This window comes from Protopterus annectens, chromosome 4.part1 (assembly GCF_019279795.1).
Source record: "Protopterus annectens isolate FY-2018-M chromosome 4.part1, PAN1.0, whole genome shotgun sequence".
Taxonomy (NCBI): Eukaryota; Metazoa; Chordata; order Ceratodontiformes; family Protopteridae; genus Protopterus; species Protopterus annectens.
Genome location: NC_056734.1, coordinates 352,750,563 through 352,776,215, shown reverse-complemented (window position 1 = coordinate 352,776,215; position 25,653 = coordinate 352,750,563). Strand labels below are relative to the sequence as shown.

Below are 25,653 nucleotides of genomic sequence, written 5' to 3'. Positions count from 1 at the left end.
GACCTCCATCTATAAGTGGCTGATAATGAACCAGATCAGCAATCATTCCCTTCAAGGAATGGTCAACTGGCGTGAGCCATTCAATTCCATCCTCCCCCACCTAGCTCCACCAGCACCAATGCAGCTACTCAGTCTCAGGTCTGGGTCACAGTCACGGCTTTCAGCCTTTATACGTCTGAGATGAGATACAAAGTAAGACACATAAAACCTACTGACACTCCCATCATAAGACACTGGCTTTCTTTACACTTCCAATCCAGGGAGCTTTCAAATACCTCAGAGAATTTCAAACTCTTGGAATGTCATCCATCCCCCACTGATATAATGTTAACCTATATTACAGCATGTCTGGGTAAGTGCTGGCATTGTTGAGGAAATCAGCTTCTCCTGAAGATTACTTGCTTGGTCAGAATGCAACCAACTTTACACATTTCCATATCTGTGTACATTATTCTCACCATTTCTTTGCCTCTTAGTAGTTAATATCTTGGAGCATTAATTCTACCTCATGTTGATGATTTTATATTCCATATTCATCCATTATTCTGTATTGGAATGTAACAAGATGACAATATTCTGCTTTCAGTTTTTCAGAATTACAGTTTACGCAGTATTCTCTTTTAATACAGCATCATCTCCAAACTATCCCCCAACTTTAATTATACTGGCATGAGGCGTAATTAAACTTACCCGTACAAAGCTAGCAGGAAACCAGCCTTCACTATCCAAAATTCTCCCCCACCACCATTCCTTATTGGTTGCATCCATTACTTCAATGACATCACCAGCTTTGAAGCCCAGCTCCTGGTCATCCATAGTGACGTGGTCCCAAAGGGCCTCTGCATGTACAACGTTGCCATCACCAATTAGCTGCAGTGAAATGAAAGAATAAAACTCTGATTAGTAGACAGCAAAGTCACATGTTCTGAGCTGTTTAAAACAAATATTATCACAGTGGCAACACTGCTAGAGGCTGGTAAAACAGAAATCTGCATCATTAAAATCTGTTTAATAAGAATAATCTGAACTTTATTATATTACACTTAAGGTGAGTGCCTCTTAAGCCATTTAATTGAGTTAATGCAGTATATGTGAACAGTCATCGCAGCATGCTTACTCAGCTTTCTTGGTGGCTTAGCTCAGCAAACATTACTTTACCAAATTAAAGCTTTGCAGAAATCTCTGACTATATGTAAAAATAATAACAAGCAGCAAGTTTTCAGCTCCCTAATTTTAATTAATTTATTTACTGAACGGCTTCAGTAGGAAAGCCACCCTAAGTAGTAATATAGTATTTCCTAAGGAATGTGGGAAATAGGATGTGATTGCAACATGGTACTATCACAGCTTCAAAATTAAATAATCTGAGGCATAGAAACTGTATAATTAATATTATAAACTGAACACCTAGAGGAAGAGTTGTATGCTTTCTAGGAAGAAAATAAAAATGTAAGTCACATCTTGTCTGCAAATGTGATTCAAAGACATTTTAATTTATGAATGAACAGAGGTACTACTGTTTAGCATTACAGTACTGTATGTTCTAGGAAGCAGTGACTTCAAAAATAAAGTAATACTTTCTGAATGTTAAGCAATATTAAGTACTGAATAGACAGGCACATTCCTAGAATTCATGAAATGCCTTTATCAGATATATGACCAGTGTGTTGCACTGGTTGAGTACTGGACACTGAAACTCTGGTACATGAATCTGAGGCCTGCAGGCTCAAACTATTATTTCAATCTGGTGGTTTGTGTAAAGAGGCAAGGCTATGAGCTGCTGATGAGGTACTGCCGGTGGAATATGGTTTGATTCCCACAACCTTCATTTGCTTACTGTGTGATCTTGAGCAAGTCACTTAACCAGACAGTCCTTTGGGGGAATTGGGAATTTGGGCTAGGATCATTAATGGCCTGTCTCCTGGACTGCATGCTTAGAAAATACATATAAATTTGAGCTTAACATACTTTAGAATTATTAAAGATGTAAGCTTGTAAAATTTGAGAACAAATAAATATTAGCTTTTTTAATTCCAAAGATTATGAAATGTTATTAGTGATTTTCACAACTTCTGGAAAAAATGTTAACTTCTAATAATGCAGAATGCAGTCTTGTACATATGTTTACTTAACAACACTTACTGTATCATTGCATTCCTTTAACATACAGAATGTTACATAATAGTTAATTAATTAATTCATTAATTCATGATGTAATGGGTGTATACATACATCTTGAAATTCAGTGGGTTTTGAAATCTGATGAAGCGTGCCTGGTAGCACGTGAACGCTTATTATTTTTATATTTGTAATAAATTCTGTGCATGTTATACTTCGTGGTGGTCCTCTCTTGTTGTTTTTGGATATTTAACTTCTAATAATGCAGAATGCAGTCTTGTACATATGTTTACTTAACAACACTTACTGTATCATTGCATTCCTTTAACATACAGAATGTTACATAATAGTATATATATATATATATATATATATATACACATACACAAGTGAAGGTTACTATAATACTTTTCTAAACCACAAGATGTTGCATCCAGGCAAGATGAACCATGTTCATAAAAATACAAACTTCTCCAAATACCCTCATTTCCTTTCTAGGCACAGTCCACTAGCCACCCCCCCCCCCCCCAATGCAGGGCTGTGCTTCTTCTCTTCTAAAAACAGATCTCCTACATCCAGGCTAATTGAAATGAAAGGACAGTTTTCCAGAGTTTTAGTGGCCCCCCTCACACCCAAAAAAGGAAAAAAAAACATTAAAAAAACAGCATTTATGACAAACATGGCTGAGTACATTCAAAAATAGTTCTCCCACCCCCCACAAAAAATCTTGAATGATGATATATATGCAGAAATATTAAACTAGTAAAATTGTATGTTTGGGATTTATGGTTGGATTCATTTCTTAATGGCCAAGTATAAACTGAAACAAATTAGTGGGATAATTATTTAAGCTAGCAGGATATAAATCAAAACCATAACTCTTTGTTCCATCCAAATATTACTGCAATTGTATCACATACCATATTTTCTTAAGTAAATTTTATTTGTATTTTTTCAATCCAAGATCCAGGAGTGCTGAGCTTATGAAAAGGCATACCTACTAACCCTCTGTCTTGGGTGTTGATGTAAGGAGCCCTTTTTTTTTCTAATTTTAACTTTATTTCAACATAACAATGTTTACTCACCATCATTTCATATTTTATTGAGCCCCTGCAGACAGTCTCCTAGTTTCACTTTGGTTCAGGTAGCAGAAAACAGGTCACTTGCCACCCCAAGGATTATCCCTGGGAAAAACTGTAATTTTTAAAAATATCACTGTGTAAACAGCTGTTACAGCACCAAAACATAGTTTCATAGTTTCATAGTTTAGTACTAGGCTATCTGCCCTGGGGCATTTGTAAGCCTAGCCATAGTGATGTGGCTTTCGCCACCCCATGAAATGGTACAAAAATGCACAGAATAGATTTAGAATACTGTGCCTCTGTCTAGTAGTGACACAATGAAGGTCCCCTTATATAATAGAATTAGTTTACTGTGCCCCTGTCTATTGTGATTTTGTGTGTGTGTTTTTTTTTTGGAGGAGGCACAGAGGATTAAGGTTATGAGTTGTCAATGAGTTGCTTCCTGTGGTACAGATTTGTTTTTTTTTTCAACCTTCATTTTCCTACTATGCAAACTTGAATAAGTCATTAACCAGACAGTGCTTTGACGCAATTGGAAAATTGGGCTCAGCTCAGTAATGGTTTCTTGGACTGCATGCCTAGCAGCAACTGCCTATGATCCTATGTGCATGGACGGCAACTTTAAGAGTCATCTAATTTCTCTGCTGTTTTCTACAGGGAGCTCAATAGGTGAGCATCCCATCAAGGGTATTTGCAAGTACTTTTTCTTCCTGAAGTATGTTAGTATCTAGCTAGAACTCTTCCTTTCACTTCAGTAACACATCTCATGGTATACTTTCCCATAAAACTCCACTTTGTAGAACATTATTGTACTTAGAAAATGGCATCTGGATTTGTGTTGATGACTTTGTATGTATTTGTTTATTTTTATATGCTGTTTGGGTATGCTTCTTTGTATTTTTAAATAAAATACAAAAATAGTCCCATTTATTTTACTCAAAAGCAAAAAAGCAACATACATAGAGTACAAAATAAAAATGCATAAAATAAACAAAAACATGTAACATATTTTTTTTACATAATGAATGACAATGAATTTTACTTTTCACCTGCAGTAACTCCTAAATTACATTAGAGATTTTGAAAATGCTAATGATATGCATAATCCACTGCTGCAAATGTTTAAGAAAGTGTAGCCTAAGTCAGATAATGAAACATGAGTAGGCGTGTGCTCTGTTACTGCTTTTATCTTACCTGCATACCTCCACCTCATTACGAGGGACGTACCTCATTTGGGGTCTAAAAAAGTTCATATTGCTGGAGGTTCCACATTGAAAGAATCTGTCACACATTCAGTGTTAGGAAGTTTTTTAACTCATATCGATGGTAAATAGAAATTAATCATGTAAATTCATTAAAAGATCTTTTTTATAAATAAAACCAGCATATTGTAACCATCCTATGACCTTCCTAGTTGAAGCTGTTAGTAAGCCATCAGTATGTGTTCCACATTTTGCCCATTTGTTCCACATTATGAAGGCTAGTGTTTCTCATTTTGGAGATGGAAGGTTGAGACCTATGTTTACCTGCTCAGTTCTACTGTACTCTACTCTTCTCACACTTCTTACTAAACCAATTTTTGCATTTTGTCTGCATGTCTTGAATTGTTGAGAACACTGATCATTATTGCTTTCATTCACTAGATATAAGGGATTATGACCAGGTCACCAATCATAACCTGTTTATTATGTGTTCAAGACATGAATACCAAGAAACTCACCCTGAGCGCATCCATGTCAAGAACACATAATTAAAGGCTATGATCAGACACCCGATCATAATTCTTTGTAGTGCACAGAGCCTTATCTGCTACATGTACTACTAGTTACAGAAAAAAAACACTAAGTCTTTTTCTGGCTTTCAAAGCCATAAATCACTTTGCAAGCACTGCTACAGTGTAACACAGTCCCTTATGTTTACACTCACCTTGCTATTTCTCTCAAATATCCAGATTTTCACAGAATGTTCATATTTTTGCCTCATATGCTTGGTATGCTCCTCATAAAATCTTTGTTTTTTGGACAAATCTCCAAAGATTGAAATCACTAAATACTTTCATACATTTGAGTTTCAGTCTTTGTATTCTTCTGAAAATACAGGTGAGCACATATATCCTGTTATTCTAGTAACTTTCTAAATTTATAACAGTAAGTCAGAGACACATTAAAAGTTTGGACAATAAGCAGAAACAAGTATGTTTTTATTCTGTTGCTGTCTTTTGCTGGTCAGTACAAGCAGAGCTGACTGCCCAGTGTGCGACCCAAGTTAATCCTGAATAGCAGGAGACTAATTAACACCTCTGCTTCCTGAGAAAACCACTTGCTTCCTGAACAGGGTTTCTCCAAAATTCTCTACTGAAAATATATGATTTAAAATATCTGAAAAATGGTGTGAGTTACAAAAAATGTAAAACATGAAAAGCTCTTTGCTAGGCAGTGTACTATACACTGGTGTTAGCATCAAGGTTCTGTCTACATATGTTGATTTTAAACTGCAGATATATGAAAGAAAAACATATTTTGCATACCAAAAATCAGTAGTGTTGCGGCCAAACAAATGACTATATCTCTGTAAGTATGTAAGATAGATCCAAGATGTCAGGGGTTCAACTGTTCATCTGTTTGAAAGCTTTCCAATGGTATATTATAAGAAGAAGAGGCACATTGTTGTCTATTGATACTGCAAAATCTATAAAAATTACATATATAATCACATATAATCATACCTTGCAAATGTACCTGATTCTGACTCAAAATTGTATCTCTGTCCTGCTTAATCCTGCCTAAAACTGGTGACTTCTGGAGAAAGGGTAGTGAATCACACAATAAATAATGACATCAATTAAGAGTTATAGCTCCTTTTACTTCAGAAAAATGTATTTTATTCATGTTCTGCCAAGGTCTCAAGTTAATAATAGTAATATTTTAAAAGTGTCCCTGATTAGTTTTGGATTTGTCCCTGATTCTGTCACAAATTGTCACTGACTGGTGAGAGCTATGCATCTAATAGCTCCTCGATATTTAAGACCAATATTAGCCTACAAAACTGTGTGTGTCAGACAGCAAGTATCAGTGGCAACTTTGTGAGCCTTACTGTTTTGTATAAAAATGTCATTGTTTCTTCTCCTGTAGGTCACACAACTTTTATGAAATTAATGCAGTTCTGAAAAATATGGTTAATAATCATAACAGCTTTACGAAAAAAGGATTTATATCTCAAAATGTCTTCAGATAACCTACCATGTTTTAATATTATTTTTTTGCTAACATCCAGTGGTCGCATGCACCATCCATAACATGACAGTATCATACTCCCATTTTTGCATTACTAAGGTAAACATGGAAAATATCTCACATTGTTTATCACTTCTAACAAACACTCCTTAATAACTCCATTTCTGTACATCCCATGCTAACTATTTCATTATGCATGCTTAGCAAACCATGTAAGTTTGTAGATGACACCTTACTGCCTTAGTTTTATGTATGCATCTGCACCTGGATGTCAGAAATTAGACTTTGAAATTCAGAAGTACAGGGAAGTCTTCTGTAAAGATGTGTACACTCTTATAGGATGCACAGGAGCTCTGCTTTCCTGATGAGTATAATCTTTTAGGAAGCAGTGAGTTAAGATTGGGTTCTGCGCTATAGTAGCACTTAAATGATTTGTCTTTTTTTCCTGAACATCAAAGCATAATTCTAAAACTCCAAGCACTACAACATTATTTATTTATCCTTTGTTCACCACATTATTCCCACTAGGCTAGTGGCCTCTTTTCAGGGGAACCCTGAGGTAGTACTTAGGCTTCTAGGGGAAATTTGGCCAGGGCATCGGGGCATTTCCCCTATTCATTTTTCAATAACTACCACTGGATCATTTGCATTCACCTGAACTACCACAAAGTCAAGCATGTGGGATCTCAATTTGATGTCTCATCCAAAAAGTGCTAAGGATACTAATGGATGACATGATAAATGCTGAGGCTGCAGAACACACACACACACACACACACACACACACACACACACACACACACACACACACACACACACACACACACACACACACACACACACACACACACACACACCATTGCAGCACTATAGCACACGGCGGAATAGAACTAAGTTAGCAAAGTTTAAATTCCTCCATCTTGTACACTCATGGGCCCATGAAAAAAAAAACTGTGCAGGCTGCTTATAAAGCTGATTGTTCACTTGCTTAATCAGGCCAGGAAGTCACCCACACAAGGTTAAGAATAACAGTTTTATTCTGGAAGTCATTAGCATGGCTACAGTTTTCAGTGATGGGCAAAGCTGCCACTATGTCACTACAAACACATCTGTTACTAGAACTACTTTACATTTTTATAGTTCTGTTGAATCTACAGGTGCAGAAGAAATGATTATTTACATGGAGCTCTGACTCACCTACAGATCGAAGTTCAGCATTCATGGGAATGTGGAGACGGAATGAATTTTAGAGAAAGGACATTAGAACTCCATGATATAGAAACCTTAACCACAATATAAATCCTGCACCATCCAAGCTTTATTTATGGTTTTGTAGAACAATATGCTTGGTATGATCTACCTGTTCAAACAAAAAGCAAAGAAGTAATTAATATAGCAATATGTTTGTATGGGTTATTAAGGAGGCTTACCTGCATACATTCACTGCGGTGGTGCTGCTGCGGTAGCGTTGTCGCCTCACAGTAAGATGTTGTCCCGTTCGATTCTCAGCTAGAGCGTCTTCTGTGTGGAGTCATGCGTGAATGGGTGTACCTTCATTGAAGGTTGTGCGTCAGAGCTGGCAACTCGGCACGTAAAAATCTGCTGCTGTGGCGACCCCTAACCGGGAAAAGCCGAAAGATGCAACAACCTGCATACATTCACTGCTCCAAGACAGACTCACTTGCTCGGTCATGAAAGTATGAAAAAATGCATGCTCATGACCAGTGTTTGCTGTTTTGGAGACTTTCTTCTTACCTCAGTTTTGTCTGACCCTGGTATTGGTATATAAACCTTTGGAGGTGCAGGATCTTACTCTTCATGTGGGAATACAATGGGTTTTGCTCCCCCTACAAAAAAAAAATGTGTATCAAGTTGTTCCATTGACTTATGTAATGTTCAGGTTTTGAACATGCGGAGTTAAGCTGTCCAATGTTTCTTGAAAATGTTAGTAAATCATTTTATTGTCAATTGTTTTATTTAATCAAATAGGATTTAATATTATTGACCTGATGTTTCTGTTGTTTAACCAGAATTTAGTATTTTCCGAAGCCATTTTCTAACTGTTTTTTTATACTGTACTTTTTATTTTATTTATTTTATTTATTTTACATTTGTTAACCGGGATAGTCCGACTGGATACATGTCCATTTACAGCGGAGGCCCGGGGAAAAAAGCTCCAAGCAAGACAATATGAGACATTTACAGAAGTAACAAAAAACATAAACATTTAAAGCAAGGTGAGGTTAGTCATTACATGATATGTAAATTAATAGCTTAAATTTAGTTAGTTTAGTTTTTCCGACTATCCATTGCTTAAAAATGTCAACAATTCATTATGGTTAATGAGACCATTATTAATGGCTGCTAATGCTTATGACTTTGCAAAATATGACTATGTTATATTACAAAGCCAGTGAAGAACACAAGGGCACTCAAGGTGGTTGGTAATGCAGCCAGCAATCTGCAGCTGCTCCACGTTTTAACCAAACCATATCCTCTGTATCATCTCAGCTAAAATGTTTTAACAGTTCCTTGCTCCAGTGATGGCAGATGTTGCCAGTATACCTAGTAGATGATGTTTTAGACAAAGTTTGACTTGTCAGAGGAGCAAGCATGTTTAAAAAGATTTTTGGTCAGCAGGGCTAATATCCTGAAACGATCAGCGGGCATCTGCCATCTACAAACTGGAATTAACAGTTCTTTGCTCCAGTGATAACAAATGTTCTATAGATACTAGTGGATGATATGGTAGATAAACACTGACTTATCAGAGGAACAACCATATATAAAGGGATATTCATGTTGCTGGACAGAAGAAATGATTTCCTAAAATGATCTCCTGTCAGTTGTGATTCACAAACTTGAACTAAATGTTCCTGGCTCCTTTGATGACCAGCACTGCAAATATAACACTGCATGATATTTTAGACAAAACATGATTTATCAGATAAACAAGCATGTATGAAGGGAATTCAAGCTGTTTGACAAAATGGGGGCATCTGTCAAAATGCTCTTTTGGCATTTGGGATCTATTAACTGGAAAAACCTGGACAATACTTAATGACTGCAATCAGTTTCTGTCATCCCGAAACTGAATACTGTCTAATCTTGTCAAAAAAATCTTTGCAGTAGGATACTGCTGCAGTGCGAGTTCCTTTCCAGTCTGGAGATATACAGGATCTGGGCTGAAGAAAACACATTTGGAGACAAGGAAAATGAGATGGGGCACCAGGAGCAGCTGATGGTTAGCTGTTGGCGAAGAGAACACAGAATATAAAAAAAGGCATGACAGTGGCAACTTTACTTCATTTCCTATGACAGTGATGTTGATGGTGATGAAGATGGCATATAGAGGTACTTGACAGGGAAATAAGTCTATTTATGGATCACTGAAATGATTGCTCTACTGTGCTTCATAACATGATGTTTATAAACTTTTATAGACTTCTATTTACAATTAGTCCAATTAATTGCTCTGTATTACTTTTTCAACACTCACAACAGAACAAAGTAAATTGGAATTTTCACCTTTGAATTGCTTTGAAAGTGTTACAATATTCTTTGAGACATATCTCTGACAAAAATGATTTTATAAATGTTTCTTGCCTTAGCCAAAATAATTAGTCCCCTCTTATAAAGTACAACAATAAACAAACTATATTTATCATCATGTATTTATTATTTTTTTTTCTGGGTGACTCTTGCCCCTGTGCCTACTGACCATAAAGTTTTCCCCAATTAGACTTTGAACATTCAATCTCCCACACTTAGGAATTATCCCGGTACAATACTGGGAAAAAGCTACCTGGAAGAATCATCATATACACAGCCATGAGGCTTGGTTGTAAGCTTGTCAGCGTCTTGGCAATGATGGTATTTGTATGGCCTAACCCCACCATCCGGATAAGGGAACAAGCCACTCCCACCATTCCAGGGGCCCTCAGTGCCTTCCCCTTGTGAATGCATAGTCAGGTATGCTTGTTAATGAAAGCTACAACTATTTATTACCCCAATGAGCATAAAGCTTTCCTCCATGATACACACTGCAATGTCACTCCTCCCAGAGGGAATGCGACTGAACGCATCCTGCACCGCCCTACCCTCTCCCTAGGACTGACATCCCCATCATCCTCCGCCAGCTCATTTAGCTGCCAGAGTCATTAATCAAACTAGCACATAACACCACCAGATCTCACTTCATTTATTTAATATTTAAATGATGTAAGTGAACAGGGTTTTCACAGACATGATATTTGTTTCATTCACTATTGTGCTTTCTGTCTCTCTGCAGTTAGTTGCCTGAAGTGTGAAAAAGTGTAGCCATCTGGGTTCATTGAAAGTTGTTAGACTACTTTTGAAATTCTGTGTTAACTCTTAGCCTGGGGGTTTCTGTTTGAATTATAATCTGTGTAGGTCACATTTCTGTGGATCCTTTCTGCTCATCATCTGAGCTGTCGGCTGCTGAGATTTACCTGAAAAAATCAACTGGACACACAAGCTAATTTAAGTATACTTTCTCTGCACTTTGCTTATTTAAGATTATATATTTGTAGATATTTGTTTCATTGAATATAGTGCTCTCTGTCTCTCTGCAGTCAGTCTCCCATCCCCCCTCCCTGTTCCTGTTGTGGTGTTAATCTTGGTGGCTTTGGAATTGCCCGCCACTGCTGTAAATCTGTTTTTGGACACTCCACTTGGGCCCATCTCATTTGCTCACTCAACTGAGTACAGTGAGATCATATTTTGATTTCAGACACTCCTACCAGCCCCATCTCCTCTGCTGTGTACAGAGAGAGAGCACTTGGGAAGGGCATCCCCTATACCATCTTAATCTGCTCTGTTCCCTCCCTCTCCACTAAAAAAAAATATATATTTATACTTTCTTGAGCTGCTCTTACATAACTGTCTTCTACCTTATTACCTTAATTTGCTGTTCTGTGTGCTTTTAAGTGTTCAAGTGCTCTTATTCTGTACTTGGCACCTCCATTTTTGATTTTTCATAACTTACTACTCTCTTCATTTGTTTTTTGTCATTTTTAACTTATCTGCATTTATTTAAACTGTATTTGCCTTAATATTGCTATACACGCAAGTGTGCTAGCTTGTACTGCATTTAAAGTGTTTTTGCAAGTTCTAAGCTTGTTTCCTGCCTTTCCTGTAACTAGTCTAGTCCAGATACAGAACTGCTGCATCCAGGACTCTTTGCAAGTTTCTGAGCCCCGTCTCCAGACCTTTCTGCGTTGGAGGGAAGCCTTCTAGCTTATCAGTGGGAGTGGTAAGCACTAGGTAGCCTATCTACCACAAGAGGAGTCATTTCTGGCCCAGAAATTGTAGTTTATTGGCTGTTTGGGCAGTTTTTCTATCCCTTTCAACTTTCTGGTTTAAAAGCCCGGGTTTGTGTTTGTTTAAGCTCCACTGATCAAGTTTTGGCATCCTGCAGACTACAAGAGCAACAGGAAGGAGATAGAGATACTCTAAACACCTCCATTTTGACTTTTTTTCTAATTTACTGCTCTCTGCCTTGTTTTTATTGTTTTCAATTTATCTGTATTTATTTAAGCTGTATTTGCTTTAATATTGCTACACACTCAAGTGTGCTAGCTTGTACTGCATTTAAAGTGTTGTTGTTACTGTTCTAACTGCTTTTCTGCAAAAAAAAAAGTTCTAAGCTTGTTTCCCACCTTTCCTGTAACTAGTCTAATCCAGATACAGATGTGCTGTATCCAGGACTGTTTTGCAAGTTTCTGCGCCCCCCAGACCTTTCTGTGTTGGAGGGAAGCCTTCTAGCTTATCAGTGGGAGTGGTAAGCACTAGATAGCCTATCTACCGTGGGAGGAGTGGTTTCTGGTCTAGAAAATATAGATTATTGGCCGTTTGGGCATTTTTTCCATCCCATTCAACTTTCTGGATTAAAAACCTGTGTTTACGCACCGTGCAGCGGCGCTCAGCTGAAGTAAACTATTACTGGTGCCAGAAAGTTTGCTTTTCAATTTTCCCCTTAGAACAAGCTTGTTCTTTTACTTCTTGCACTTCAATTAGCATAACTGGCTAGCACTTTAACAGGCTTTTGTAGCATTTATTGTAGCACACTTAGGTGCTATCAGCACTAGCTGTTCCTACGCAATAACAGCACTAGTACATATTAGTTATGACCACCCCTCCTGGTATGATTGTAGGGCAATTTCCTGTGCTTTCTCCTGCTAACCTGGTGCACTTGGGCATTCTGATACAGCGGGACAACTGTCTAATGTACACAGAAAACCCTCTCCTCTTACCTCCCAACACTCATACCTGTGAGAGATGCACTTATATCACCAAAATGGAAGCAGTGCACACTCAAACCAAGACCAGGCTAGCTGGTCAAGAGGAGAAGGTCAACACCTGTAACTCACTACATAGAACACACAGACCTCCAAAACACCAACCATCACAACCCACACATAGAAATACAAACCATCCACCCACCTTCATGGAGGATCTCAATAAAAATTTACCCAAACAACAGAGACCCCTGAGACAGAAATGCACTCGACCAACACAACACAACACCAACTCCAGAACACATAGCTCACCACCACAGTGTGCCCTTCAACCCAAGCCCACAAGGCAAAACACTTTGCCCAATGTACTAATCATAGGAGACTCAACTGTGAGGCACACTGATGCCCCACTCACTAGGTTGAACAAGGAGATGGTGACAGTCAGTTGTCTATCAGGTGCCAGGATCCGCTGCATAACACATGCACTCAGGTCACCCCACAACAAGAACAAATATGACTCAGTCATTGTCCATGTGGGTGTGAATGACCTGAGATGTACCTCCCTGGACTACATGAAAATAGATGTGATGGAACTCTCGCATTATGTGGCCCAGGCAGGTATGACCCTAGTCCTGAGCAGTATTCTACCATCACCCAGAATGATACCACAGTACGAGCAGAAAATGATTGACTTCAACAATTGGCTAAGTTTCTGGTGCCATTATAAAGGGATCCAGTATCTGTCTTCCTGGGATGACATGATTGACAGACCTCAATGTTTTGCCAGAGACGGCCTGCATCTGTCACCCCTGGGATTCCAGGCACTGGCTAAGGCTCTTGCCACCCCTACAGTGCCTTTTTTAGGCAGTGTTCCAAAGACCAAAATTACCATAACAGCTACAAACAAATGCAATCTGAGGGTCATGCTGCTCAATGCTAGAAGTCTAAATCTCAAGATACACTCACTTGAAGCTCTCCTCAAAATAGAGAATGTTGACATCTGTATTGTAATGGAGACCTGGTTTAAAGAGGCAGAAAGCACCCCTGCGCTCCCAGGCTACAACACATTCCATACCTTTTGGCCCCAGAATGCAGACTGAAGCTCCAAAGGAGGTGGTGTCTCCATATTTTTAAAGGATATGCACACCTCTAGACTGGTAGCCCAGCATAATGCATCTGAGATACTTCAGGTAAAACTGACCTTGGGTAAGACGGCGATACAACTCATAGCCTGCTACAGAACCCCAAACATATCCTTAGACTCACATGGCAACTTCCTAAGCACCCTGGAATCTATCAAGGTCCAACTGGGTGACTTCAACTACCCTTCCATCAACTGGGAAAACTATTCAAGTACAAATGTACAGGCCCAACGCTTTCCGGAATTTAACAATTCCAGTGCCCTGGACCAGCTCATTCTGCCCCCCACTACAGGAAGCAACATCCTTGACCTGGTTATCACCAACATGGGAGACCATTGCTCCACACCTATAGTCAGTTCCTCCCTGGTTAAATCTGGCCACAAACTGATCACCATGGAAATCTCCATCTCACCTACACCCCACACTAAGGTGACCACCCTGAAAAACTTTTCTAAAGCTGATTTTGGGCTCCTAAAAGCAGAGGTGGCTAACTTCTCGGCACCCATGCCAATGGAAAATAGCTGCATGACTGCCGAATCATACATCAATGCACTGTACGAGCATGTACACAAATGCATGAACCTTGCCATACTAAATAAAACTAAGACGCTCTCTTCCAAAAAAAGGAAGCTAATCTGGTGGTCCCCAGGTATCAATAAACTCTACAACAGAAGGAAGAAACTGTTGCAGACCAAAACTGAAGTCACAAGACTGGAAAACCTCCTTTATCAGTCTCAACGAAAAGCTGAGATCCCTTATCAAATCCTCTAAAGCCAGCTGTGAAGGCAGAATTGTGGCTGACACCAAAAACAACCACAAAGCCTTCTATAGCTATATCAAAAACCTCAAAGGCAATACCCAGATTTGCTCTGAGTTATTGCACAATAGCACCTCCTATACTGAGCCAACAGATATAGCAACATACTGGCCGACAGATTCAGTGCCAACTTTACCCCTCCCCCCAAGGGCCCTATCACAATACCAGATGAAAGCCTGGTACCCACCATTTCTGTGGCACAGGTAAAAGCTGCATTGTCCAAAGTCAAGAATACTAATACTAATAATATCCCTGGCTGCATCCTACATGAGCTACAAAATGAAATGGCACCACATCTGTGTGCCCTGTTTAATCACAGCCTTACCTCAGGCTATGTCCCTAATGAATGGTGCCTTGCTACAGTCATCCTGCTCCATAAAGGGGGAGCAACTACAGACCCTGGGAACTATCGTCCCATTCGTCTGACAAGCCTGGTATGCAAAGCTATGGACTGCATCATCATGGACCTGCTTAACAAAGATATAGGCAATCTCCAAACTCCTGACCCCACACAGTTTGGCTTTGTCAAGGGGAGATCCTGCCTGCTGAACCTGATTGACTTCTTCGAGGCAGTTACCAAGGCTGTCGATGAGGGTAAGGCAGTGCATACAGCCTACCTCAATCTGGCCAAGGCCTTTGATACCATTCTCCACTCAGGTATCATTAATAAACTCATCAAACTCGGCATCAATCCTTACATCACTAGGTGGGTTGCAAATTGGCTCACAGACAGGATCCACAGAGTGAAAGTTGTGGATTCCAAGTCAGACTGTCGATCAGTCACAAGTGGAGTCCCACAGGGCTCAGTCCTGGGCCCTCTCCTGTTTGGCATCTACTTCTCAGAAGTCCAGGCCAACACAGAAGGACTCTGGCTGACCAGGTTCGATGATGACTGCAATCTAGGAGTCATTATCAACTCTCCAAGTGATTCAGACATCATATAAAAGGGCCTCTCTGAGACCAGTGACTGGTGTCGAAACCATGGCCTGAAGCTTAATGCCAAAAAATGCGTTATCATCCCCTATGGAAAAAACTCAGTTCCCATGAATTACCATGTTGATGGGAGCCCACTGAACACTGAAGATCTGGGCACCCAGGCCAACAGCCACCTCACCTTCGACCACCACATTGCCACTGTGGTCAGAATGTCCTTCTATATGGCACATCATATAACCAAAGGTTTCACATCCAGAAAGAAAGAAGTCATCATCCCTGTCTACTTATCTCCTCTACTTGTCTCCTCATTAGACCAATCATCAGATATAATGCCCAGTTTGGCATGTCCCTGACCAGACACCTACAACAGCTGGAAAGGCCACAAAAGTACCTCATAAAAAGAATCCTAGGCCTTAAACACATGTCCTACATGGACAGACTAAAGAAACTTCAGCTGTTCTCAGTCTCTTATCATCTACTTAGAGGTGATCTCAGCTTGACTTACAAAGCCATGTCCGACCCACCTAATGAAATCCCAATCCCCCCATGCCACACACTCCAGAGATCACAACTTCATTACCACAATTAACAGAACATGCTGTAGGGACAGGTTCATCTCCCAAAGACTGCCCATACTCTGGAATAAGCTTTCTGTTTATGTCAAGCAGAGCACCTCAATGGCCCTCTTCAAGAGAAATCTTGACAAGTGGATGGGTAACAGAAAGTTTACTCCAGGGATCATTTCAGTTGCACTACTGGATATGGGCACTGTGAACTAACATCGGGTGGCACGGTGCCTGGGCAATTTTTTGGGGGGCTAGGCTTATAAAGGCTCCAGGGCCATTAACTACACACCTATGAACCTATGAACATTTTGACAGTTTAGAATACCTAGTTAGAAAGCATTCATTTTTTATGGGAGAAATGTAAAATGTGCAGAAATACAGGGAGAACATGCAGTCTTCATACAGATATTAAGCAGAGGTCAAGCTTGGACCCTGGGTCTTGCAGCAGAATGGTAAGACTCCCCAAACATTGAGTTACCTTGCTGTCCATCCATCAATCCATTCATCCATCCATCACACCTTTTTCCCCAATTTTGCACATAGAGTCGGGGTGTCATTTCAATACTGACAATCATCTAATGCCAATGTTCACACCATCCGTTGGCTAGCTCTGCCACAGCTCTTCTTCCATACCACATATGCACACTCATACCAATGTGTGACTTTTTAGTGTCCAATCCACCTACTGCATGTCTTTGGAATGTGGGACAAAACTGGAGCATCATGGAAAAACCTATGGAAACATAAGGAGGACATGCAGATGCAATGTCTTGTACTACTATAGTTTGATTAAAAAGCACACTTACATATCTTCATAACTGTGTACTCAGCATCAGGTACAACTATACAACTATAAACACAATTACTAAGGTTACTTACTTGGCGTTGCCTGCATAACACATTTATATAACTAAAATTTACAAAATACCAGCTGGAAAAAAATTGGTGAAGCTTTTCACTGAGGATTATTGTTTAGAATGTTATGGACCAGTACCCAGGTAGGTAAGTGTGAAGTTTCACTTCTCAGGGTAGAAGACAAAGAGTAAGGAAATTTTTCAGATTTTATGTTTACGGAGTCAAATAAAAGTAGCCAGGATGAGAAGAACAGAAAATCTTATTTCTGATCATCAGGAGAAAAAGGTACCAACCAAGGTAATGAAAAAAGTGAGGAAGCTTTAGGGAATTTTTGTAAACAAGGGTATCATCCAGGAGAAAGAACATAGTTAGCAAGATTGTACAGCATAATGTTTGATAAAAATAAAAGTTTTATAACAAAGCTGAAGTCCTATAAAAATTAGATCGTATGCTCAAGTAATTTGGAAAATATAATGTCCAATAGGAGATTATTCAATAAAGGTAAATTCGGAAATTATTTCCTGCAGAACATTGCATAACAGCAGGGAATGAAGCAATGCTCTATGGAACCCCACTGTTAACTTACTGTAAAAATCAATAGAAAAAGGAATGTAAAATCCCCCTGGATAGACAGCTGGTGATACCCCATTTTGTATATTGTGTAAAGTTCAGAAGAGGTCATCTCTACAAAGGCACAGGGTCAAGTCTGTCTACAGATCAGCCAAAACAGTGCACAGTTCACAGCATTATGAATAGACAATTAAAAGAAGTCAACACATATGCGTTTGAGAAATCAAGGGTAAGAGCAGACAAAAAAAACTAACATCCTATTACAGTCACATTACACCACTACCTAAGGCACTGTTATAAGTGCTTGCATGCTTGTAGCTTGTGACACACTTGATCACTGCCATTTGTTTAAAAAAGCAAGTGCTCAAACTTCCACTAGCCTAAGCTTTCATTTCTACATAGCCTTCCCAACACTCTACCCTCTAAAACTAGACTGCTGTACCAGAACCTAAACTCTAATCCAAAAACTCCTACCTGCTTGTCTACCCAAGTTCTTGCTTTCTTACCCTGAATGTCTACATCCCTTCCCTAACCCTAAAGTCCAAGATCGCTCCCTAAACCCTTCCCTAACATCTCCCTCCCACTCCCTAGACCTAAAATCCTCAACCTGATCACGCCACATGGCTGTCTGCCCAAACTCATATTCAATTCAAATGCGTGCAGCAGCCCACATGAGCTATAAGGCTCTGGAGTCCCCGGCTTTGCGACAGTGGTTTTTGAATACTTGGGACTCAAGTGCCTGTAGCATACCCCTAATTAGACCAGAAAGTATCAAACACTATTGTAGTTCAGTCATACTAATTTGATATTATCAACTTTGACAATTTACAGCAGAAGGCCATAACGTAAGTTGGCAATTACATTTTGTTGGATTAATGTGCATATGTGGTATAGGTTTAGTCATGTTCAGTGAGCTTAAGTTAAAATATAACAAATTTAGGAACTTATCAAGTTCTACAGTTTTAGCATGAAAACTGTTTGATGGATAAAAGTATATGTTTCATTTATTTATTGGGATTTGCTTTCTATATGTATATGTATTGTAAATGTACAAAATATCACTATTAGCGTTATCTCTAACAATTAATTTGCACAACTGCACCACTATGTGGGATATAAACACCAATTTTACATTAATAAGCAGAAAAGTTCTAAACAGTTAAATTATATTACCAGTGTTATTATTATTCATCATGCATAGTCTATGCTTGCTTGTCTCACTTTCCTTCCTATGCAGCCAGATGCTAGTACAGTGTGAATGCTCAGCAGATGAGTTCCCTACTTCTACACTAATAAATGTTGTAATAATAATCTTCATTCAGGCTTGGCAAAATTGAGAAATAATTCCGAGTTAGATCTTAGTAGCATCAATGTTTCTGAATCCTCTGATCTTCTAAACAGTCTGATTTTCCTACCATGAATTACTTGTCCCTAGTAAAGCCAAAGCTGCATGCACTCATGGTACCAATCATGTACAAGCTCCATGCGTGTTGTCTATTTTTACAGCATAAGGAAACATGTTACTTGTGTACTTAAAGGCCTTCATCAGGAGTTGATTCTGCAGTATGTAGCTGTTAACTTTCTTCTTCAGAATGCACAGCTGGCCCTTAAATGTCTGATCTCCTCCCTGGATAGATATGAAGGATACAGGTTATTAGTAGAAGCCACTTCACTAGCAGAAGTACATAGATACCTCATCCCTTTCTAAGCAGGCCACCTATAACCAACTTGTTAAGTAGTGATTTAGTGGAACTGCTTAATCATACATATGTGCCTCATGCTTGTTTGAATAAAGTTACCCAAGCTTCACATATATTCTTAAGGGCTTTGTCTAGTAATGTCCTCTCCATTGATCTCTGAATGTAGGAAAGCATCTGCAGATGTTCTTTATATTGATCACAGTGCTGCAGTATCCTTAGCTATAGGGTTTACATCCTGCAAAGGATATAATAGCCAGACAGCTTCCAAAGCTTCAGGGTACCTTCCTCGTGCCCAAACTGTCAAGCAGCTTGGTTAAGAGACAGAGGTGGGGGTAGTGCCAGCTGGAAGTCATTCCTTGGCAGACGCACTTCAACTTCATACCCGTGTATGAAGGTAAGGATCCAGGGTCATGTATGGGAGTGCATTATATGGTGGTATCATTGCATGTTTTCTCCATATGAGGGGAAAACAAATTATAAACAACTGTCTGAACTGTAAGATAAATAACTGTGTGGGGCTATTGAAACACACAGCTCAAAAATGCATTCTTGACATATACAGTAATGGGGTGTTAGAGATTTGGTTCCCACACCATGCCAAGGGGGGAGCATTACCCAGAGCATGTTGTAGACAGATGTGAAGGATAAAAAGTGATAAAAAATAAATAAAGGAGTAAGTAAGAAACAAAAAAGAACACATCTGATTATGAAATTTTACAGTAGTTACCATATTCACAGCAATATACCCTTAAAATCATAAAATGTATGGAATTTCTTAAACAATCCTGATAATAATGTAGATATCTTCATAAAACACAAGGCTTAAGAACAACTTACTGCCTCTGCTGTATCTCTCTCTTCCACTCATTTTGGTCTCTCATCAAAAGGATTTGCCTTCCTTGTGGACAGAGACACCAAGACAGCAGTACAATGTGACTCACAATTACTCGTTTTAAAATTATCACACCTTTTATGAAAATGTCCTAAAGATATAATTTTGCCAGAAAAGAAACAACAGCAGGATTTCTTTAACTGTCAAAGCTCTGTGAGAATTTGCAGCAGTTGGGCCGAAACTGCAGATTCTATTACCAGTCTAAAACAGAGTAATAAGTGAATTATTGGCGGTCCAAAGCAGCAGAAGTTTTATGCAGGCATTACTCACCTGAGTATAGTTGGTGTAGCGGATAATGATTTTATCAGTAAGTCAGCCAGAGTTTCTCCTGTATATATCATGCCTTCCAGTTTCTTAGACAGTTATTGCAAAAAGATAAATGAAGTAGCAATACCTTCATAATAATATCAGTAGTGACAATGCAGCATGCATCTATGCTATAGCAGGATCGCAAAAGCTTTCTAAGGGCAATCATTTAATGCTGTGTTAATTTCTAGCTCTCAGCATTCTCTTCCGTGCCATAGTCAGCTCTTGCACAGAAATAGCCCTAACAGTCAGTGTGCCATGTAGACTGTTCTATTGCTAGGCAACAAGCAGCCCCAAAACTGCTCTCCTATTACTGCAATGAGACAATTACTGCACAGTAAAAAGAAGTATGCTGTTAGCAAATATATTTCTAAGACTTAAAGGAAAACACAATAAAAGAAATACTATTCTTTCCATTTTAAATAAGAAAAACGGAATATTAATAAAGCTTTTGCAAATCTTCCTCAACTATTATTTTTTAAGCATATTGCTGGAATACTCCAAGCATTTACATGCATCATCTTTAATTTCCATCATGTTTAGGATGCCTTCTGACCTGTATACTCTTACAGAAATACTTTTTGCAGGGATGAGAGTTACAGTGCGATTTATTCCTGACAAGTCAGGTTTGAGTGAAACCTGAAGGATCAAGCAAACTCTCAGGCCAGGAGGAAATAAATTTAAACCGTAACTCCCAGGCTGTCAAGGAATTATTACTGTTATACAATAAAACTAATTTACAAGTCGTTTTACTTATGGTTAGGATTTGTGGGTTTATTCAGCATATACTGCAATGTGCTGCCCAAAAATTAACAAGAAAAGAAGTAGTCTTTAAGTTTTTGAAAGTTTGTAATCTTATCAGTTAAAAGCCAGACACATTACTGTATGGGCAATGTATCTGAGACAGCATTGTTTTGAAAACAAACTTCAGTATTCATATAAATTAAGGAGATTGAAGCCTTCATCTTTAGGCCTGTCCCGAGTTATGTAAGCAATATTGCTTTCAAGGAAGGGCATTATAGGGAAATAACAAACCACCTAAGTTCATTGTAATGCCAGACACTGTAGGGAGAGGGCTTCCCCCCTCCAGAAAGTTCCATAATTTCTCTAGAATGCACATTCTAGGGGCCATTATTGCACATGGAAAATTACCATAGATTTACTTTTGTTGAATTTTTTTGTATGTATGTATGTATGTATGTGTGTATATATATATATATATATATATATATATGTGGTTCTACTTCTAACCATCGAAATTTCAAAACATCGAAGTTCTGATCATCGAGACCAGAACATCAAATTTTGAAACATTGAAGGTTACAAGTGTAACCCCCCCCCCAAAAAAGAGAGAAAAATAAATTTTAACACTTGTATGCAGGGGCCTTCACCCTCCCTGCACCCCCCACTCCCCCCTACTTTAATATTCCAACTCCGAGACCGCACTACAGTGGAGTAAAGGGAAATCTCTCATTTAGCACTATGTGCGGAAGCGCTATGTGCGGAAGCGCTAAACAGGAGATTTTCCGTACCTGATCTGTAGTGCCATCACACAGATGGCACATAGACACACACAGTATGCAGGGCACCTTGGTGCCCTGCAAAAACACAAACATTCTCCCACCTACACTTACCTTTTTCTTCCCCTTCAAACCTTCGATGTTTTAAAACTCGATGTTCTGGTCTCGATGATCAGAACTTTGATGTTTTGAAATTTTGATGGTTTGAAGGGGAACCATATATATATATATATATATATATATATATATATATATATATATATTCTGTGATCTTAATTTAATATACTTCTGTGGGTAATGGCATTATTTTATCTAGGATAACAACTTCATTTAACCTAATTTCTCATTCCACCTCAATTTTATTTCCAGTCAAAACATGAAATCCCCTCTCCTAATGTCCAACTCGAGTCTATATTATAATTTCAAAGATTTAAAACTTCGAATCACTAAAGATCGAACTTTAGTGATCAGAGTCTTAAACCATCGAAACCAAAAAAAAAAAAATACTAAATTAAAAAGCCCCCCTGCACCCGCCACACCCCACCTACTTAAATATTCCAACTCCGAGAATGCACTACATTGAAGTAAACGGAAATCTCCCCCTACAGAGATTTTCCATTTAAACATTCGCTGTAGTAGTTGGTATTCTCATGTCGACAATATCATATTCGATATTGTCAAGACTTCGAGATTTTAATATAGACCCATCCAACTCGACACTATCCAAGATGGAATCTTTTTTCTGAACCATGGACAAAGTAAATTGCACCTATAGAAGAAATTCTCAATGTGCTTCTTTCATAACACAGATAGTGCTTGTAAATTCTTTAATTTAACGTGCAAACCATTTTGCCCACATAAAATGCTTCACTGTTATAATAACTGGCTAAATACACTATACCACTAGAAAGTCATTTAGAATATTTTAAGTACCCTGGCATTTCTGCTATAATTTCAAATTCCCACTTGATAGCTCAAAAAAAGTCATGATATATGTTTTTGACAAATGTTGGTCCCCCTTCAAAAATGTTTTTTTCCCCCAACAGACTCAAAAAATTAATTAGTCCCCATTAATGCCATCCAGTTTTCCATACCTGTATTTTAATTAGTTTAGGTGTCCATTCTGTATACAAAAGCTAATCTGAAATCTATTTTCTGTTAACTAATATTGTCCAATTTTTCATTATAAGAGCATAAAAGTATCTGCTATTTGCTTTAATTTAATCAGAAATAACAAAGGTAAATACTTTTTATGATGTCTATCAACAAAACATTTTTAAAGATCTCTGATCATTATAAAAATGTGCTGTCATCAGAAACTACTTTTAAAATGATAACTTCCTGGTTTTACTACATTGCTGTTGATATATGCTGCATAGCAACTAGGTGCAAGCAAATATGAGCTGATAAAAGTGGTTTACTATACACAGGTGAAAAACAAACTGTTTGTCTTGCTTATATGGAGAATGTTATGTTAAAAAAGTCTATCTCTGAGGCAGACCATTTGAAAAATATTTCAAAAAACAGTAGTGTTTTTAATTTTTCATAAAATGCATTAAATCTTGTAATTGTCCTATCCATAACTTAAAAATATCAGTGTTTTTTTCAGTACTTCATAAAATCATTTAAATATTGCAACAGTGCCGTCTTTAACATAAAATGTCATCAGTGAAATGACCAATGAGTATAAATATCGTTTAAAGAGCAAATTATTGAGAACTTTGTTTTTCCATGCTCCTAGAACAACAGATGGGGAAATAACAACTACATCTTTTCTCCATTTGCCTGGTGGTAGTACTGGTTTTCAACTGAAATAGTTGTATTTGAAAATTAAATCAGGTCCATAAAACAGCACATATTATTAATAACATTTTTAGATATAAAACTGCAAGATGCAAAAGTAAAAAGAGAAACAAAAGGTGCTTAACTTCTGCTTCCACTGGCTCTCTTTCTATGCAAAACAATGCTGACTGATTTATCTGCAAACAACACAACTTCTCCTAAAATATAATCCAGTGCAATAGCTATATATGAAACCAGATGAAGCACCTATGACACTTTCAAATATAGAAAGTCCTAGATAAACGAGACACAAGAGCCCCAGCATTTTCTTTTCACTTTTTGTTACCTGCGGCTCCTTTCATAATTGTGGCATTTGTGGACTTGTACATTTTGTCAGTCAGGGGTAGTGATGATATCATGTGGTACATCCAGCCTGTGACTGACCTTTTCACAGATCCTGCTTTAGGCATTTTAACAGTGCTGTGTTTTATGTATGTTCCGGTGGTCATTTTTCTGCAGCTAAATAATATCCCTGATAAGAGCATTCAATAAGAAACTCAGATTACATTGCTCTGTTTAGTTTATATTCCTCCATTATACACTTTGCATTAGTCAAGGTTTTAATACTTTTTTCAGTGCACTGTCTTCCCTCGTGTAAGATATCCTAGATGCTGAGTATTTTCTGCTATACTATGCCTAGTCCAGGTGGCTAATAGTACAGATGAAATCCACATATCTTACGTAAAGATGTAGCAGCAAAGTGTCTAATAGGTTATACAGTCTGGGCATATCTTGTTATATTTACTTGATAACTTTTTACAGACATAAATTGAAATTCTAGGTAACATTAAAGACGGACAACTAAAACATCTTCAAGATAATGCAGAAAGAAAAGATACCGATGGCAAAAAAATGCATCAAATGAGTTATTCATGGATCTTACATATAAGTGAATTCCAGCCATCTTTAGTCTCTGTATTTGGGTTTTGTAACCCCCAACATGGGAAACATCACTTCTCAAGTACAGAAATGCAAAACTTGCAATTCAAAATTTACCTTTGTGAATGAGAAGGGGAAGTTTTCTGTAAATGTTATCATTTTTGGAAACTTGCACCACTTCTTACAGAAACCCTGTATTTTTCATCTGTTGCAGGAAAAGATACTGAAAGTGTGACTTTCAATACCCCCCCCCCCAATGGTGTGAACTTTGGTAAGTAGCTTTCCTTGGGCTATTTCTAAAAAAGCTTTGAAAGGCCGTCCATTTAGCATCTGCATGCTCATTTACTTTTATATGCTGACCATGTCCTCTCCCAAAGGAACACTTAATATTAATCTTCCACAGTAGATCACAGACCATTGCCCATGGAGTCATTAGTGCCCAGTAACTTCTTTTTTGCTGTTCATATGATTAAGTTACTAACCAGATACAGCTATATGACTTCATGTTACATTTACACCACCAACAATATGCATTTTACTTATGTCTATTAGAATATTCAACCTGTGAATATTCCTGGATGTTTTGCTACATGTCTACTCTATAGTTGTGTTATACTGGATTAAATAATTTTGGGAATTCATTTTTGAATAATCGTGAGGCTCTTTCCTGGTCCTCTCTAGAAAATTAAGTAAATAAGAATGTAAATAAATAAAAACATACAAAAATATTTGCAGTACATTTAAAGTGAATTATATTGATGCATTTGAAATATTCCTGATGCATTTAAAAGTGCATTATAATCCCCATGCTACCACAGTTTAAAGGACTTTAGATACAAATTTCTTAAGCTGATTTACAAATAATATAAGTGTCTATGCTACAGAAAGTATCAGTCATTCTTCATTTCTTTTCGTTGCCAAACTACCTTTTACTT

At 38.1% G+C, this 25,653-nt stretch overlaps 1 protein-coding gene across 4 annotated transcripts in view; it reads right to left on the bottom strand.

The window, feature by feature from the left end:
• The window catches only part of ARHGEF4 (Rho guanine nucleotide exchange factor 4), a 1,506,374-nt gene that overhangs the window by 370,096 nt on the left and 1,110,625 nt on the right, over positions 1 to 25,653 (bottom strand). For 3 of the 4 annotated variants that reach the window (XM_044070170.1, XM_044070171.1, XM_044070172.1), the window contains one exon: positions 691 to 870. In XM_044070170.1, the coding sequence (XP_043926105.1) occupies positions 691 to 870 (180 nt within the window). Of the gene's footprint in view, positions 1 to 690; positions 871 to 20,441; positions 20,625 to 25,653 lie in introns of those variants that run through there. The other variant, XM_044070173.1, reaches the window with a different exon arrangement.